The sequence below is a fragment of the Sus scrofa genome, chromosome 10 (assembly GCF_000003025.6).
Source record: "Sus scrofa isolate TJ Tabasco breed Duroc chromosome 10, Sscrofa11.1, whole genome shotgun sequence".
NCBI classification, from domain to species: domain Eukaryota; kingdom Metazoa; phylum Chordata; class Mammalia; order Artiodactyla; family Suidae; genus Sus; species Sus scrofa.
In genome coordinates this window covers 50,332,946-50,348,630 of record NC_010452.4, presented here as the reverse complement: position 1 = coordinate 50,348,630, position 15,685 = coordinate 50,332,946, and the positions used below count along the sequence as shown (strand labels likewise).

General features: G+C 37.2%; 1 protein-coding gene across 5 annotated transcripts in view; it reads right to left on the bottom strand.

The window, feature by feature from the left end:
• The window catches only part of ENKUR (enkurin, TRPC channel interacting protein), a 53,815-nt gene that overhangs the window by 15,681 nt on the left and 22,449 nt on the right, over positions 1-15,685 (bottom strand). For 3 of the 5 annotated variants that reach the window (XM_021064914.1, XM_021064915.1, XM_021064912.1), the window contains exon 5: positions 4,184-11,804. The exons of the other annotated variants lie outside the window; for them this stretch is intronic. In XM_021064914.1, coding sequence (XP_020920573.1) covers positions 11,628-11,804 — 177 coding nt within the window. In that variant the 3' untranslated portion in view covers positions 4,184-11,627. Of the gene's footprint in view, positions 1-4,183; positions 11,805-15,685 lie in introns of those variants that run through there. 5 annotated transcript variants of the gene reach the window in all.

Here is a 15,685-nt window from a genome sequence, read left to right as displayed (position 1 = left end):
TGCACTGTTCTACAACGGTTACCATAGGAACCAAACTTTTTCCCCATTAGATGGTAGAGTAATCATGGTAGTAAATTTCCACACAAATACCAAAGCTACACAAATTAAACATTGGTTGGGAGTCAAATCCAAGAGTCTGTGGATAGTAGGCAGGTGTTACAGAGGGAGGATAAGAGTTATAATATAAGGGAAAATATTTGCACATCCAATGATCAGACTCTAAGTTTGCTAAGCTACCAATCAAAGTGGGCATTTTTCATGCCCACTGCTTTTTTATTCTGCTCTAATTTCCCAGGAGGGCATCACTCCAGCTCTCAGCTGAAAGCCATGCTAAGCACTATCAAAGAGGACTCTTATAGGCTGGTTCCTAAGGATTTAATCAGAAAGAGAGAGCAAATGTGATATACAACTGCTTAAGGGGATACACAGGGTTCTGTGGGCAGTGCGATGCACTGAGTGGTGTGATAATCATAGAGGCGTCCACAATGAGCTGGATTTGAGCCAAATTTTTAAGAGAAAGGTAACATTGATGAAGTGGTAGAATGTTTTAGTCGAAGAGCTGCTACTACATTTATTTTAAGATGCATATTTTTCACATTCAAACATCTCTGAAATGAGTCTGCCTTAGAATTCATGGTATCGCAAAGTCACTACGAACCAGGTGGCAGTTGTGATGTTTCATCATACACACATCAGCATACTTGGTCATCGTCACTTCAACTGAGTTTTGTCCACTGTTAGCTCTACCTATGTTGAGTTTAATTGACACTTACAAGGGATTATACCACTATCTGTCCCAGAAATGAAAAGTCTCTGTGTGTATAGAAAGGCACGGAAACAGAGCAGAGTGGCAACATTTGATATTAGTTGAAGGAGACGATTGTCATTGGAGGAAAGAACAATATCATCATAACTTGCAGAAGAGGAGTCAGTAGCCTGGAATAAAATCTCAGAGACAACACTGGAGTCCTCTTGTGTGAAACACTCCTGATGGCCTATAGAAAATGCTAAGAATAAACACTGACAATTCTGCACAGAAAAGTGATAAAGACTAGTCTAGTTCTGAATGTAAAAACATTTTAGGATTACCTTAACCTTACATCACATATGGATACATAGGGGAAAAAATCTATCTAAAGTTGAAAAGAACTATTTCACCTAGTATAAAATAAAAATTCTGAGTGATAAAAAGCATTGTGACAGTTTATTTATTTGTTTGCTTTTTAGGGCCGCACCCACAATATATGGAAGGTCCCAGGCTAGGGGTTTAATCAGAGCTACAGCTGCCGGCCTATACCATAGCAACGCCAGATCCGAGCCTCATCTGTGACCTACACCACAGCTCATGGCAACACCAGATCCTTAATCCACTGAGGCCAAGGACTGAACCTGCAACCTCATGGTTCCTAGTTGGATTCATTTCTGCTGTACCATGACAGGAACTCCCATTGTGACAGACTGTTAAAAGAGTTTTTTTCTTAGTGGTACATAAAATGATACATTTTATTTATGATGACATCTTAGATTTAGTGAGATATGGGTATGTGAGAAGGATGAATAAGCAAAATATGATCTTAAGATCAACAGAAACATTCAACATGTGAGATGGAAGGGGGGTAAAAAACGTCATACTACATAAAACCCCATAAAAATATTGGTTAGCAAATATAATAATTTTGGAATTATTTTTCTCTGAAACATTTGAGTAAACTATTTTGAACATGTGAATTCTAATGTGACTTTTAAAAGAACGTCCCAATTTAAAATTGTTCTTTAAAAAAATCTATCTCAAGAAAATTAGCTTATGTGTATTTAAAGGGATCGTAATAATAAAATATCTAGAAGTTCCTATTGTGATGCAGTGAGTTAAGGATATGGCACTGCCATACTGCAGCTTGGATTTGATCCCTGGCCTGGGAACTTCCATATGTTGCGGGTGTGGCCAAAAAAAATAAAATATCAATCTGAACCATCACTATAATTAAGTGCCATTTACACGAAAAATATCTGAGTCCTAAAAAATACCCAAAGCATCAAATGATGAATCAATGCCAGATAATCACTTAAAATAAACTTACGTGATAATATTAGAAACACAGGGCTAAATGATGTTAGAGTAACACATTTTTTACAAAGAGGACTATTCTCTTTAAGGCCCTTGGCTTACATTTTTACTTTTTGAAAAATTTGCATTTTATCTAATTTTTTTTTTGTAAGTATAAGGGTCAACTGTCATCAACTTGTTTGGCTAATACCAAAATAACTAAAATTTTGAAGACTTGGAATCTTGGCACATTCTTATTTTTTAAATTATAAAATCCACTTAGAAGAAACAGAGTCTTTAAACTTTACTACTTGTATTTTAAATCCCCAAAGGGTGTGTCAAAGTGTTTTTTGAAAAGCTTTGGGTGCATTACAAAAGAACTACAGCAGTTTAATGATACAGCAAGAGAGTGATCCAAAGTCTAAGATAATGTTCTACTTTGAAGCCTAACTCACCATTGTTTTTACCACCCATACCCTATAAGGCCTTCGTGTTAGTGCTGGACACCATCTTACTGCGTGGGTGGCAGCTGCCTGTCATCTCAGTAATTTTGAAGAAAAGCCAGGGAATTTGTTTTAAAGTGTTTGTCCAGATGAAACCACATGTGGCCTCCAGGGTGCTCTGGGCCTGAAGCCTAGTCTGCTGGCTGTGTAGAACCATAGAGCTTACCCAGGAGAAAGTTTGACTGTCTCCTCAAAGCCAATAAAGATAAAAGGAACCTCTATGAGTCCAAAACAGTGCAGCTCACACATGTGGGAATTGCATAAGATTAAGGTTTGCCCTCTGTGTCGTCCTCAGAAAGGCTAGGAGAAGTAGAGAGGGAAGCAGTGAGCTGCTGGGTCCCTCTGTTGTGTTGTTTTCCTTGCTTAAAAGAAACTTTGAACCTTATTGGTGACTAGGGGACCTTGAGCACGTAATAGCAAACTGGTTATTATGTCCACTTAGGTGATGCAAGAGCCACATCACTGGAAGGAGATCCTATGAAAGGTAAGGCCTGGCAGGTGTCTGAGCCAGGCAAAGGTCCAGTTCCTTTTAATAGTCATCAACAGGGTGACAAAGGTTTGATAGGGAAGGTTCCTGGACAGGCTGGGAAGCTGTTGACCCTTGTTACTCTATGGCAAAACATTTGGTAAAATTGTCTCTTGTATTGCCACAGAAGGAAAACCACATGACTTAGCTACAGTCTGAAGGGGAACTGTTTGTAAAAACTTAGAATATTGTGGGGGGAGGGGAGTTGACTGTTCCTTGTTGCTTTTAACAAGATACTAAGAAAGAGAAGAATTTAGGCTTAGGTCCGGGAGTATAGTTTGTGCAGAAAGATGGGAGTGAATGGAGTAAAAAGGTTATTTGAACATGGCCTGCAGTCTACAGTTTATAAGTGTATAGGCTTCCACTGTTTCTCTAAGAAAGAGAAAAACACAAGACACAGGAATCGGTGGACTTGACACAGACTCCACCACTAGGAAGATGAAAGGAAATCTCAGACAGTGAATCTAGTTTGGGAATTCAACACGGCGAGGCTGAGGTCAGGGCAACGTCCCATATCCCTGGCCTCTCTTCCATCCAAGAGGAACACACAGGCAGAGTGAAAGTCAATAAAACCACTGCTTTCTTGATGGAACCTACAATACTGGCGCTGTGGGGCTGGTAATGAATGATGGGACAATAGAAAAGCTATTCCTTACCTGAGTGCTTACACTGACTATATGACACCTCTCTTGGCAAGAGTCTTCTGAGCCTCCCAGACATGAGAGAAGAAAACCACATATCTGTCAGATTGGAGTGATTCTCCCACAGACACATGTATCATTATTTCCATCTTACACACATATGCATAGAGTATTACTTGGAAAGATATATAAGAGGCTGGTTACAGTGGTTGCTTCTGGGAAGGGGGATTCAGTAGCTCTAGGAAAGGGGGTGTGAGGAAGACTTCTCCCTATTCACCTTTAGGCAGTTAGGAATTTCGAATTTCAGACCATGTCTATAAATTATCTATTCACACACACACAGCAAAATAAAAAATAGTTTCTAATAAAATTACAAGTGCACATACCTTCTGACCTAGTTATTTCATTCCTGGCAATGATTTTCTACTAATACAGCCAAATGTGCAAAATGATGTATGTTCAAGGTCACTTACTGCAGCATTGCTTTTAATGGCAAATATTGAAAACAAATTAAATCACTTCAATGCTTACAAATAGGGTGCTGGTAAATTATATTATATATACCCATACAATTTCACACCAAACATCCACAAATAGGAATGAAGAACACTGTGTATTGATAAAAAATGAGCTTATTGACTGAAAAAGGCAATTGTTATTGTGTGCTCTTTAGTTTTTAAAAAGTGAAATATATTTGTATACATAATATATATAATTAGGTGTATTTTGTGTGATATATATATATCCATCCATATATATCACATACGTATACATGTGTATCTCATATACATACACACACGTATAGGTATATATCCATTCATAATGAGACACCAAGGTGATCACATTCATGCTGTTGAATTTTGAGATTTATCACTCTACCCCAGGTCTCTTTTCTGACTCAAATATCTGTCTGAATTTCCCACTAGATGTCACAAAATTATTAAATACACGGCAAAAGTTATACTCTTGATCTCTTCACTGTAACTTCCTCCAATCTGCTCCTCCTTCATATTTTTCCAACTCAGACAGTGGCGCCTTCATTGCCCAGGTGATCTACTGCCCAGAAATGTGGTTGTCATCCCGAAACCTCTCTCTTCTTCCCCTCTCAATCCATCACCAAGTTACATTTTCACTTCTTAAATATTCCTGGAGGCCAACAGCTACTCTGTCTTCACTACCACGGTCTTGGTCTATGCCACCCTCTTCTTTACCTAGAGAACTATGATCATCTAATCTCCCCACACTCATTCATTCTTCCACTTCAATTCATGTAGCAAGTGATCATTAAAAATACTTTTTGGGAGTTCCCGCTGTGGCCCAGTGGAAATGAATCCAACTAGTATCCATGAGGATGTGGGTTTGATCTCTGGCCTTGCTCAGTGGATTAAGGATTCAACGTTGCTATGAGCTGTGGTGTAGGTTGCAGATGTGGCTCGGATCCCACCTTGCTGTGGCTGTGGTGTAGGCCAGTGGCTGTAGCTATGCTTCGACCCCTAGTCTAGGAACTTCTGTGTGCCACAGGTGCATCTCTAAAACAAGGCAAAGAAAAACCCAAACTTTTTGCATCATGCCATTTCTCTGCCTAAAACACACCAATGGATCCTGTTTCCCCCTTCAACTTCACTTTGTACCTTTCTCCTTCTCTAAGTAAACTCCAGCCTTCCTCCTATGGGTTGAGGGGTTCCTGCCCCATATCCTTTGCACTTTTTATTCTCTCTGCTTGGGTTTTTTTTCTTGCCATAATTTTTCTCTTTCCTGTCTCTCCCAACTTCTACTCATTTAGTCTATTTTAAAATCGGATCCTCAGAAATGCATCCCCTTAACTATAAAATCTGATTTAGGACCCCCTTGATATACCTTGGCTAAATGTCTCCTAATTTTTACATTTAAATCACTAATTTCAATTTCTAATTTTAAATGCATTTGTGGAGTTTCCGTCATGGCTCAGAAGAAATGAATTCGACTAGGAACCATGAGATCGCAGGTTTGATCCCTGGCCTGCTCAGTGGGTTAAGGATCCAGCCTTGCTGTGAGCTGTGGTGTAGGTTGCAGATGTGGCTTGGATCTGGCATTGCTGTGGCTGCGGTGTAGGCCAGTGGCTATAGCTCCCATGAGACGACTAGCCTGCGAACCTCCATATGCCACGAGTGTGCCCTAAAAAGAAAAAAAAAATGCATTTGTGTGATTATTGTTGTCTTCCAACAGTTATTTTGTTCATTCTTCTGCCCAGCAACCACAACAGTTCCTAGCATGTAGCATACAATGAGTATTTATTGAATGACAATGAATGAACTATGTTAGCTGAAGGGATTTTCATAATCTAATTAAATTACTTTTAACTCAGTTGTAGCCAAGATACCCTTTTGACTATGATTTTTCCTCCCACATAACTTGATAACTCGGAGATAAAGCACTGATCATTCAAGAGATATCTCTTATGTTCACAACACCTTTTCATTATAAAAACAAGAAAAAACAACCCCAAACTAGGAATAGAAGGAACTTCTCTCAATAAAACGCATACATTAAAAACCCAAGGTGGAGTTCCTGTTGTGGCTCAGAGGTAATGAACCCGACTAGTATCCATGGGAACATGGGTTTGACCCATGGCCTCACTCAGTGAGGATATGGCATTGTCATGAGCTGTGGTGTAGGTTGCAGATGTGGCTTGGATCCCGTGTTGCTGTGGCTGTGACTGGCAGCTACAGCTCCAATTGGACCCCTAGCCTGGGAAGGTCCATGAGCTGCAGGTAAGGCCCTAAAAAGCAAAAACAAAACAAAACAAAACAAAACCCAAAACCAAAAAAAACCTACAGTGAACATCATAGGGATGAAAACTGAAAGCTTTTCCCACAAGATCAGGAACACAGCAGGGATGCTTGCTTTCACCACTTCTCTTCGACACAGTATTGGAATTTCTCCCCAGAGCAATTAAGCAAGAAAAAGATATAAATAAAGGCATCTAAATTGGAAAGAAAAAAGTAAAATTACCTGGAGATTATTTGATATTCCATGTAGAACACTCTAAAAATTTCATACACCAAAAAACTGCTAGAATTAATAACAGAACTCAGCAAAGTAGCAAGATGGAAGGCCAACATATGAAAATCAGTTGTATTTCTAAAACCTAACAATGACCAATCTTAAAAGAAAATGACAAAAACAATTCCACTCACAATAGCATTACATATACTTAACTCTCCTTAACTAAGGAGGTGAAAGACTTGTATAATGAAAATTACAAAATACTGCTGAAAGAAATTAAACATGACAAAGATAGGAGTTCCCATTGTGGCATAGCAGAAATGAATCCTACTAGGAACAATCAGATTGTGAGTTCGATCCCTGGCCTTACTCAGTGGGTTGAGGATCTGGCATTGCCATGAGCTGTGGTGTAGGTTTCAGACTTGGCTCAGATCTGATGTTGCTGTGGCTGTGGCGTAGGCCAGTGGCTGTAGCTCCGACTGGACCTCTAGCCTGGGAACCTCCATATGCTGCGTGAATGGCCCTAAAAATCAAAATAAATAAATAAAATAAAAAAGACAAAAATATATGGAAATACATCCCATGTTCATGGACCAAAAGACAATATAGTCAAAATGTCAACATTACTCAAACCAATCTCTCGACTCAATACAATAACTATCAAAATCCTGACTTTTTTTTTTTTTTTTTGCAGAAAAAGAACCTATCCTAAATCCATGTGGAATATCCAGGGACTCCAAACAGCCAAAACAATCTTGAAAAAGAACAAAACTGGAGGATTTAACACTTTCTGATTTTACAAAGCTATGGTAATTAAAAAGTGTGATGCTAGCATAAATACCAATGGAATAGAATAGAGAGCCCAGAAATAAATCCTTACATATATGGTGAAATTATTTTGGACAAGAGTTTCAAGATCACTCAATGGGAAAAGGACAGTCTTTTTTAACTAATGATGCTGAGAAACTGGACATACATACATAAAAGAATGAAATTAGACCCTTACCAAACATTAGTTCAAAATGGATCAAAGACCTAAATGTAAGATTTGAAACAATAAAACACTTAGGAGAAAAAAACACAGGACAAAACCTTTACAACACTGGATTTGGCAGTGATTTCTTGGATATTACACCAAAGAACATGTTTCAAAAGAAAAAAAAGACATGTTGGACTTCATGAAAATTGAAAATTTTTGCTCGTCCAAAAACAGTGTGAATGGGAATTCCCTGGTAGCCTAGTGGTTAACAATCGAGTATCGTCACTATTGTGGCACAGGTTTGATCTCTAGCCTGGGAACTTCTGCATGTCACAGGTGTGGCCAAAAAAGAAAAAAAAATTAAAAAAAGACACTATTCATAAGGAAAAAGGCTACCCATAAACGAAAATATTTGCAAATCCTACATCTGATAAAAGATTAATATCCGGAATATATAGAAAACCCCTAAAACTCAACAACAGAAAACCAAACATCCAATTTAAAAATGGGCAATCCTGTTGTGGCTCAGTGGAATATCAGCCTGAAGTACCCATGAGGATGCGGGTTCAATACCTGGTCTTGCTCAGTGGGTTAAGGATATAGCATTGCAGTGAGCTGTGGTGTAGGTTGCAAACGTGGCTCGGATCTGGCATGGCTGTGGCATAGGCTGGCAGCTGCTGCTCCAACTGGACCAATGGCCTGGGAAATTTCATAGGACACAGGAGCAGCCCCAAAAAGCAAAAATAAATAAATAAAATAAAAATGGACAAAGGACTGGAATAGACATTTCTCTACAGAAGGTATACAAATGCCTAATAAGCACAAGAAAATATACTTAACATCACTAACCAGGAGGGAAATGCAAATCGAAACTAAAGTGATGAACCACTTCACACCTATTAGTACGACTGCCCCCGCAAACCAGAAAACAACAAAGATGTAGAGAAACTGTAACCCTTCTACAGCACTGGTGGAAATGAAAAATGGTATAGCTGCTATGGAAAAGAGTATGACAGTTCCTCAAAACTTAAAATAGAATTATCATATGATCTAGCAAATCTTTTAGAAATATACCCAAAAGAATTGAGAGCAGGGTCTTAAAGAGGCATCTGTATACCCATGTTCTTAGCAGCATTATTCACAACAGCTAAAATGTGGAAGCATTCCACTGACAGAGGGAATGGGTAAGCCAAATGTGATATAAACATACAGTGGAGTATTATTTAGCCTTACAAAGGAGGAAATTCTGCAACATGCTACAGTATGAATAAACCGTTAGGATAATTTGTAAGTGACATAAGCCGGTCATTAAAAGATACATACTGTATGATTCCAGTCACACATGGTACTCACGGTTGTCAAAACCATAGAAACAAAAAGTAGAATAGTGGTTACTGGGGGCTGAAGGGAAGAGGGAAATGAGGTTATTGTTTAAAGGGTACAGAGTTTCAGCTTTACAAGATGAAAACAGTTATGGAGATGGATGATGGTGATGGCTGTTCAACATTATAAATGTATTTAATATCACTCAACTACACAAAAATGGCAAAGGGCCAAACCACATCAAATCTCTGTGTCTCTTAATCCATGTTCTCAAGACATAGCATGTGGTCTGTGACCGGCTAACCACCTGAGTCTCCCTCCTCTTGCCGGTAGGGTAACCCAGGTTCACGTGTGTGTTGGGGTTGGGGGGGCGGTGTATGTGAGGAGAATGCACTGGAGTTCTTCAAGGTTATGATCCCAGGGTAGGGCGAGCCTTCCCAGGATGAATGGATGGGAAATTTTCCCTAGAAAGTCTGTAAGTGTGAAAAGCAATAAAATCTATCTAGCACAACATTGTGGGCCACCAATAAATGTCTAGGTTCTTTTACATAACTGGAGAGAAAGTAAGAGAAAAAGCATCTGTTAAAAACACAAAGTGATCATTTTAACATTGAAGGCAACTCTCATTCATGACTCCAAAATATAACCATCTTAAGGCTGAACTAATTGGAATATTTTTGCATTGCTACTGATTTTGAATTAAAAATTAGTATGTATATAGGAATCATCTTACAAGTAAAATACTGACCTGAATATTTTATCCTTAACTAGCTAAACGGAGGCTGCATCCTTGACTGACAGTGAGGAAAAGAGTATACTCCCACCCTCATTCACATTGGATGTGATGTAAATGAGAATTTTATCTTTTTAAAAATCAGACAACAAAGATTTGGAGGTGGTTTGTTAAAGCAACCCATGTTGCTGACTTAGAAAATGCTGGTGAAAATGATGTCTCCTTTCTAGGTCTGACCTGTACACGCCAATCCACGTACAGGTCATAGCAGGAAGCCCACCCACTCCCAAATCTGGGCCCCTGAGCGACTGTGGAAAAGGGATGTTGCTGATCTCTTCACAGCACAGTACCGTTATGTGAGCCAGAAATGAGTTTCTCTTGTGTTTAAATAAATTTATTGTTACAGCTGTTAGCCTTCCCCAAATAGCAACCATCTGACCATTCTGGGATAAATGAGAATTTACCAAACGCAGTTGACCCTTGAACAACACAGGTTTGAATTCTGTGGGTCCAGTTACATGTGGATTCTTTTCAATAGTCAACATTAGGGCACTACCCGACCTGTGGCTGGTTGACTCCACACATAGGGAAACATAAATACAAAGAACCAAGGATACAGAGGGGTGACTATAAATTATATACAGATTTTCAACTCTGTGAAGGATCAGTGCCCCCAACTCCTGTGTGGTTCAAGGGTCAACTGTACTATTCTTTACTTTATATCTGTCCTAAAATAAGAAAGGAATAAAGAAATGATGCTTATAAAGAGATGTGAAAAAAAGTTTAAAGAGAGTTTTCAAAAATATTTGTATAGACAAATCTTTCTTTAAAGTAAGCTTTTCTACAATGGTCCCAAATTCTGTCTTTGTGAAAAAGCTTGGGGAAAAAAATGTCATTTTTTTTTCTATAGGATAAAAATCAGTGTAAGCATTGTTATTTCAGTAGAAATTGTTATTGCTCTGATATTTGGTCGTTTTATATATTTTTACCAAATTTCTCCAATTTAAAATTTCATAAAAGAATCTTTTCCTTCTTGGATATTTATATGCTTATTTATTTTGAGTTGAAGAGAGCTCTACTTACATAAACTTATGGCCTAATAAATTATGTAACCTTACAAAAAGAAACATTAGAGTTCACAAAATAGGGAAAACCGAAAAGAAAAAGTAACATCCCGTTTTAGTGAAATACATATAGTAATTTATGGGATAAAGCACCTAGAATAGCAAAGGTTTTAAAAGCTGAATGTCGGGAAGGAGGCTATTCTCGGTCACAGTCCTCAGTGATACATGTCTCCTTGATTTTATGTTGTCTTCTTAATTTTCCTTCCTCCAAATGTAAAACTCTCAGCCTATATAACATCACGGACATTAAAAATGTTTATAGGTGTGAATAGCCACACATGACACAGGCTACTGGAGAATGTATGTCATTTGTGGATCTCTGAAACAATAGGTAGAAAACACTTCAGAGCAGTAAAAAAAGCTTATGCCACTATTTCCAATGCAAAATACTTTACCAGTTTTTAATGTTGTGTTCCTTGTATTATGCAGTTTAGAAAAAATGTGAAGTTCTGAGTGCTGACTTTATTTTTTCAGGGCCCAGAAATGTTTCTCTAAAACAAGCATATAGTAATAATGAATTATGCTACAGAGCTAGAAAACCTAATATCAAACTTTTATCAGGTTATATATGGAAGCCTTGACACTAGTAAAAAAATTTTTTCTCTGCATAAGTAAATAAACCAATTACTCTTTAAACATTGCCTAAGCATTTTGGTAAAGGCCATTTTTATACTCTTCATGGTATTTTCTTTTTTGAAAAACTCATGGTTTCATTTTTATGTTTTCCATGGTTTCTCCTATGTTAATATGACCACATTTAAAAAGTCCACTATTTCTTATTAGCAATATAAATGATTTTGTGCTTTTCGAGGACAGCAATGTCATGCTCCAGCTGCTTCATCTCTTCTTCTAGCTTCTGCTTGCGCATCTTCTTAGGTATGGAGTCGATGAAGACTGAGAGGGACTGGAACTCCTTATGCACCTCCTCCCAGTTCTTTTTCAGCCCCTGCAAATGGTAAAGACAACTGCACACACCAGAGTAAACTGCAGAGGCAGAGTACATCGCAAAGAAAATTGTGCCAGGGAGGAAACATGGAAACAGGTAAAGAAAACTGACAAAAGTAACCAAAAAATAGTATATGTTTATCAAGTTCTTGGCCACAGTCACAAAAAATACTGTACAGAGGCCAAACCCTGTCCTTGATGGTGTGCTCAATTCCCATTGGGAGTATTTATTTTCTTTGCTTTTAATGTTACTGTACTTGTTTTTACCATTAATGACATGCATGCAGAGTTATGAGTAGTATGAAACCAAGCTTGTAGCAAATGTTTTGGTAAAAACAACTTAGAATTGATATCCCCAAGCAAAAAACATTTCTGAACAGGAAATTATTTCTTAGAAAAATTCTTAGTTTCTTTCTTTAGCAAGAAAATATTATCCTCCTTCTGCAACAAAGAAATCACATCAAAACACTTGATTCTGACTTACATGGCCATGTTTTCTTATAGCTGACTAAATGGAATTGTATGAAATGCCAACATTCAATTTAACAAGAGATGATCTTTCATGTGTTTTCAATATTAGAAAGAATTTGTCTTTCGTATAAAGGGATCTATACTTCCCATTAATCTATTCTAGAAATGACTGAAATGTCACTAAATGTAACACGCATGGTAATTTGATAATGTAGTTAATGTTTTATGTTCTCAGAAACCAACAAATTCAAAATTAGGAATCTCTTAGGAGCAACAACAGTTATTTCCATCTCTGCATAGCTATCTCTTTCTTATCACAGTGCACTAGAGGCCCCACTGACAAAATGGTCTTAAGTTAATTGAACCCAGGCAATGAAATTTTATAAATTAACACTTTCTATTATTCACTGTGGATGTACAAATCATTTTATTTACACAAAAAGAAAGGTAAAACTGAAAGAATTTAAAATATTGCCTTGAGGAGATCCCTTCATGGTGCAGCGGAAACAAATCCAACTAGGAACCATGAGGTTGTGGGTTCGATCCCTGGCCTTGTTCAGTGGGTTAAGGATCTGGTGTTGTTGTGAGCTGTGGTGTAGGTTGCAGATGCAGCTTGGATCTGGCGTTGCTGCAGCTGTGGTAGAGGCCGGCAGCTGCAGCTCCAATTCGACCCCTAGCCTGGGAATCTCCATATGCCACAGGTGCGGTCCTAAAATAAAGCAAAAATTAAAAAAAAAATTTATTTGAAAATATGATCCCTGACACATAGATAGAAAAGATAGCCCATGCAAATGCAAACCAAAAGAAAGCTGCGGTATCTATACTTGTATCAGACAAAATTGGCTTTAAAACAAAGACTATTGTAAGAGACAACAGGCATTACATAATGATAAAGGGATCAAAACAAAAGGATATAACATTTGTAAATAGTTATGTACCCAACATAGGAGCACCTAAATATACAAAGCAAATATTTAAAGATTTAAAGGGAGAAATAGAAAGCAATATAATAATAGTAGGGGACTTTAATATCCCACTTATGGATATAGCAATGGATAAATCAGACATATAGAAAATTAGTAAAGAAACATCAACTTTAAATGACCGGTTTGATCAGATGGACTTTATATATTTACATGAAACTTTCCATCTAAAAGCAGTAAATACACATTGTTCTCAAGTGTACATGGAACATTTTCCAGGACAGATCATACGTTAGGCCACAAATCAAGTCTTACTAAATTTAAGGGGATTGAAGTCATATCAAACATCTTTTCTGACCACAAGGGTATGAAACTAGAAATAAATTATATGAAGAAAATTAGAAAATTCACAACTATGTAGAGATTAAGCAACAAGCTACTGAACAAGCAAGGGTCAAAGAAGAAATCCAAAGAGAAATAAAAAATACCTTAAACAAAAATAGAAATAAAGTGAAAGTGTACCAAAATTTATGAGATGCAGCAAAAGCAGTTCTAAAACAGAAGTTCACAGTGATAAATGCCTACCTCAAGAAACAAGAACAACCACAAATATACAACCTAACTTTACACCTCTAGAAACCAGAAAAAGAACAAAAGAAGCCCAAAGTTAGTAGAAGGGAGGGATTAACAAAGCTTGGAGCATGAGTAAATGAAATAGAGACTAAAAAGACAGTAGAAAAGATCTGTGAAGTAAGAGCTGGTTCGTTGAAAAGATAAATAAAATTAACAAAGCTCTAGCTAAATTCACTAAGAGAAGAAGAGAGGACTCAAATAAATAAAATCAGAAATGAAAGACGAGATACTATAACTGACACCACAGAAATAAAAAGAATTGTGAAGACTACTATGAACAATTATATGCCAACTCATTGGACAGTTGAGAAGAAACGGATAAATTCCTACAAACACACAACCCACCAAGACTGAGTCAGGAAGAAAGAGAAAGTCTGAAAGGGGATTAAATCAATAATCAAAAATCTCCCAGGACCAAAGAGTGAATTCTACTGAACACTCAAAGAAATATTATCAATCCTTCTCAAACTTGTCCAAAAATAAAAGAGAAGGGAACTCTTCCATCTCATTTTATGAGGCCAGCATTATCTTATACCAAAACTGAACAAAGAGGCGACAAGAAAATAAAAATACAGGCCAATATCTCAGGAACAAAGACATAAAATCCGCAACAAAATATTAGCAAACTGAATTCAACAACACATTAAAAAGATCACTTCAGACACACTTCGGAGATAGTTCAGGTTTGGATCCAGACCATTGCAATAAAGCAAGTACCCCAATAAAGTGAGTCACACAAACTTTTGGTTTCCCATGCATATAAAAGTTATATTCACACTATACTGTAGTCTATTAAGTGCATAGTAGCATTATGGCTAAAAAATCAAATGCCTTAAGAAAAAAATACTGTATTGCTTAAAAATGACAACCATCATCTAACAGTGCAGGGTTGCTACAAACTTTGATTTGTAAAAATCTCAAAATCTATGAGGCACAATAAAACAAAGTGAAATAAAACAAGGTATGCCTGTACTATAACCCAGTGGGATTTATTCCAGAGATGCAAGGATGGTTCAACATCTGCAAATCAGTCAACATGGCACATCACATTAACAAAATAAAGGATAAATATCATGTGATCACCTCAGTTGATACAGAAAAGCCGTGACAAAATTCAATTTCCATTTATGATTAAAAAAACCCTCAACAAAGTACAAATAGAGGAAATATACCTCAACATAATAAAAGCCATATATGACAAGCCCACAGCTAACATCGTACTCAACGGTGGAAAGCTGAAAGCTTTTCCTCTAAGATCAGGAACAAAACAAAGATGCTCACTCTGGCCACTTTTATTCAACAGAGTATTGGAAGTCACAGCCAGAGCTCAGGAGTGGCATCATTAAAAATTATTGATTAAAAAAAAAAAGGAAAGGAAATGTGGTTCTTGAAAAACATGGCCATACATTCAGATTTATGATAGGATTAGAAGTGTCATATAAAAATGCCTTCATAATAAGCCCCCATAGAAATAAATTTAGTCTTGTAGAAAGTTTTCAGGGACAATATAACTTCAATGATTTATTTCTATGCTCAGGTAAAAATGATGATAGGATTGGGTACATTTTATAGAAAAGACTGGTTGAGAAAAAGGGCCACAGATGTTGAACCCTTCTTGAGTGAGATTATATCAAGAATTCGGGAAAGGAAAAAGACAGAAGGAAATGCATCTTTTACATTTTAAAAAAGAGGGGATGAGTTAAAACTTTTTTTTTTCATTCTTTTTTTTTTTCCCACTGTACAGCAAAACTTCTTAATAGTGTATGAGAAGTACTCCAAAAAAAGTCCTCAAAAGAACTAGCCTTTCATTATGAAATGGAAAATGTTTCCAGAGTGCTCCACAGGAGTGCCTATT